At 42.0% G+C, this 3,966-nt stretch overlaps 1 protein-coding gene across 1 annotated transcript; it reads left to right on the top strand.

The window, feature by feature from the left end:
• The first annotated feature begins 1,348 nt into the window (after positions 1-1,348).
• LOC122646258 (transcription factor MYC2-like) lies at positions 1,349-3,484 on the top strand. Its single transcript, XM_043839781.1, has one exon. The coding sequence runs from the start codon at positions 1,375-1,377 to the stop codon at positions 3,373-3,375; it is 2,001 nt and encodes a 666-aa protein (XP_043695716.1). The 5' UTR covers positions 1,349-1,374; the 3' UTR covers positions 3,376-3,484.
• Positions 3,485-3,966: the final 482 nt, after the last annotated feature.

Here is a 3,966-nt window from a genome sequence, read left to right as displayed (position 1 = left end):
TGGAGCCGAACTTGATTTTATAATGGATATGATTGAATCGGATTGATATTATTAACTAACTTTTGATAATAAATTTGTTAATAATTTCTCTTTACATGTAATATGGACACATTTAATATTATTTGCTAAATGTAGCAAAAATATGTAGTTAATCAAAGCATAAAAGAAAGGGAAAACAAGAAAAATAACCATCCAATCTCCAATTCTTATCCAAAAAAAAAGATCAAACTCCAAATTTCCAAATCAAATAAATATTTCCAACTTCTAAAGCCCAACATTAATAAACTCTAGAAGCATTGAAACAAATGGTATCTCATAGAAGGTTTCTCCAAACCCAAATCATAGTAGGGAAATTATTATTATTATTTTTTTCTCTTTTAAATTTAAATTCGAGATATTTTAGATTGGGTTCCTCTGCTTGGAGGGCATCATCCAATGAGTGCCCAATGAGGTATCCAATGGTTGGACTATATTGAACACATAAAGTCTCTTTACCCAAAAAAAAAAAGAAAAAAAAATAAAAAAAATATCGAACACATCCCGATGATTAACTGGGCACACGCTAAGATGTGTGTGACACGACCCAATTGAGATACTTACATTGGACATTCATTGGGCGATGCCATCCAAAGAGAGGAGCCGAATCCGTGACCAACCGTTTGTCTGATTAGCCTGTTTTATAAGTCCACTGTTTAAGACTTTAAGTCCTTTTAAGGACCATTTAATGAATGCACCCGTGGATAACTAGGTTGTGTTACTAACCGTCAGATCCGTTAAGTGGATGAGTAGGTTGTGCTACTAACCGTCAGATCTGCTCCGTCGCAAGAAAGTGGATCACTATAGTGGCATATTTGGTAATTACAACCCAAAACTAGCTACTGGTTTTAATGAAGTAAGTAAAGAAAACGCCCCCGATTTTCAGGCTTCTAAACTATGGCAGCTTCGTACTGCATTCCGATTAAGTCGTTGATATTTCGAGGAAATCACTCTGGTCTCTATAGACGCTAACTAGACATCGTGGGGTCCACCTTAAATGAACTTCAAATAAATCCCAAATCTAAATGAAACCCAAATACTCGCCATCCCCCACATATCTAAAAGCTCGCCATTAACACCCCCCCTTCACTCACTCGACAAGCTCACACCCTTCACCTCTCTCCTCTCACCCCTCCGACCACTTCTCAGTCTGTTCAGGCTATTCTTCACCCGGAAAGAAGCGTCAATGGAGTTACTTCTGGTTTTCCCTCGTTGACCTTGACCAATTTGCTCTGTAAAACTGCTTCTGATTTCCCTCCATTCCATTACCGCTGCCGCCGTCCTGTTTTCCATTTTTGCTTTTTTCCTCTACTGAACTGAGTTTTTACTTTTGGTGGAATGACGGATTATCGGTTACCCACGATGAATATGTGGACGGACGATAACTCTTCGATGATGGAAGCTTTTATGATTTCCGATTTCTCTGGTTTTGGTTGGGGTTCTTCGTCTTCAGCTTCTACCATAGTTAATACAGCTGAACCCACCAAAACCCTAGCTCAACCTCAGACTTCGATGTTTCTCAATCAAGAGACGCTTCAGCAGCGTTTGCTAAGTCTAATCGAGGGTGCTCGTGAGAACTGGACTTACGCAATTTTTTGGCAGTCATCGGTCGACAACATTTCTGGTTCTTCTTTGCTAGGTTGGGGTGATGGATACTATAAGGGAGAAGAGGATAAGATGAAACGGAAGATGAGGCCAACGTCGCTGGAGGAGCAAGAGCACCGGAAGAAGGTTCTTCGGGAACTTAATTCGTTAATCTCTGGTGTGCCTGCTTCTTCTGACGATGCCGTTGATGAAGAGGTTACTGATACGGAGTGGTTCTTTCTTGTTTCGATGACTCAGTCGTTTGTGAACGGCGTTGGACTTCCGGGTCAGGCGTTCTTCAGTTCGACGCCGGTTTGGCTCGCCGGAAGTGAGAGGCTTGCGAATTCATCTTGTGAACGGGCAAGACAAGGTCAGGTTTTTGGGTTGCAGACGATAGTTTGTATTCCCGCTGCGAATGGCGTGGTTGAATTAGGCTCGATGGAATCCATTTACCAGAGCTCGGATCTAATGAACAAGGTTAGGGTTTTGTTTAATTTCAATAATCTTGAAATGGGTTCTTGGCCGGCGGCGGCGCAGACGGACCAAGGTGAGAACGATCCGTCCTCACTCTGGCTCTCGGATCCGTTACCATCGGTGATGGAAATTAAGGACTCTGTTAATACCTCTCCAACTGCTACTGCTTCTGTTACTGCTACAACTACACTCCCTACCAATGTTCCTGAGATTTCCAAGTCAATCCACTTCGAACAGCCCAGTTCGAGTAGCTTTACTGAAAACCCTAGCTCGATAACCATCCAACACCATCAGCAGACGCAGACACAGAGCTTCTTCCCTAGGGAATTGAACTTCTCTGAGTTTGGAATCGATGGAAGCAGTGCAAGGAATGGTGGGTCGTCGTACAAGCCTGAAACCGGCGAGATCTTGAATTTTGGGGAGAGCAAGAGGACTTCGAGTAGTCCCAATGACACTCTATTCTCAAACGGTTCAACTCAATTTGCTGCAGATGATAAGAAGAAGCAGAGATCTGCTACATCGAGGTGCAGTAACGAAGAAGGCATTCTTTCCTTCGCGTCTGGTGTTGTATTGCCTTCTTCTGGTATTGTGAAGTCAAGCTGTGGAACCGGAGATTCTGACCACTCCGACTTTGAAGCTTCGATTCGAGAGGCTGAAAGTAGCAGAGTAGTTGAACCAGAGAAGCGACCTCGGAAGCGTGGAAGGAAACCTGCAAATGGACGAGAGGAGCCACTGAACCATGTTGAAGCAGAGAGACAGAGGAGAGAGAAGCTCAACCAGAGATTCTATGCTTTACGGGCTGTGGTACCCAATGTCTCCAAGATGGACAAAGCTTCCCTTCTTGGTGATGCCATTTCCTACATCGAGGAGCTCAAAAATAAGCTCAAAACAGCTGAATCCGACAAGGAGGGATTCCAGGCTCAAGTTGATGCACTGAAGAAGGAGATGGCCGGTAATGAATCTAAGTACTCTGGGCCAGTCACACTGGCATCTGATAATGATCTGAAGATCTCAAGTCAAGGAGGCAAGTTATTGGATATGGAAATTGACGTGAAGATACTCGGCTCGGAAGCCATGATTCGCATCCAGTGTAATAAGAAGAACCACCCAGCAGCAAGGTTAATGGCTGCTCTGAAGGAGCTCGACTTAGATGTTCATTACGCAAGTGTTTCAGTGGTGAAGGACCTGATGATCCAACAAGCTACAGTGAAGATGTCAGGTTTTATGTTCAGTCAGGAGCAGCTCAAGAATGCTCTCTGTATTAAACTTGGCGCTCAATAGCCCACTTCATAACCGCAGCTGTCACCGGAAAATTTTATAATCCCGGTGAGAAAGCTATGTATATTGTTACACAGATTTCTCTTCTCCATCTGGCAATTATGTTGCAAAATTGAAAAATTTTGGAGCTGAATTCTGAAGTAGAAGGAGAAGAAGAGAGCTCAAGTTCATCAGATTCAGGTTGGAGTAAGTTCTCCAATGAATGAGTGATATAATTAATTGGCCGGCCTTTTTACATGTTCATCTTCAATAGTTAGTCACTGTATATAGATGTTGTTGTTCTACTAGGCTCTACCTTATTAATTTAGGTATAATAGTCTTGTAATGTAAGAAGGTCTTTTCACAGGTGAAATAGTTCAGTTACTGAGACTTGAAATCTGTAATGTCTCTTGTAATATCATCCTTGCCATTGTAGTGAATATGAAATTCTGTGTAAGAATATTCGGAGCTGGAAACTTGGTTCTGTTACTTATCCTGATTGATGAACATGTTTTCTAATATTGGGTTAAATCCAATTGAAAAACCCAATTCAAAATTTTGTTAGGCACAATTGTGGTTTTCATTGCTGAATTTTTTCTGATATAGATAATTCCA

This window comes from Telopea speciosissima, chromosome 11 (genome assembly GCF_018873765.1).
Source record: "Telopea speciosissima isolate NSW1024214 ecotype Mountain lineage chromosome 11, Tspe_v1, whole genome shotgun sequence".
Classification (NCBI taxonomy): Eukaryota; Viridiplantae; Streptophyta; class Magnoliopsida; order Proteales; family Proteaceae; genus Telopea; species Telopea speciosissima.
This window is presented reverse-complemented; position numbering and strand designations above follow the sequence as displayed.

Coding starts and splice junctions, on each gene's coding strand:
- LOC122646258 (XM_043839781.1), top strand. CDS start 1,375: ATGACGGATTATCGGTTACCCACGATGAATATGTGGACGGACGATAAC.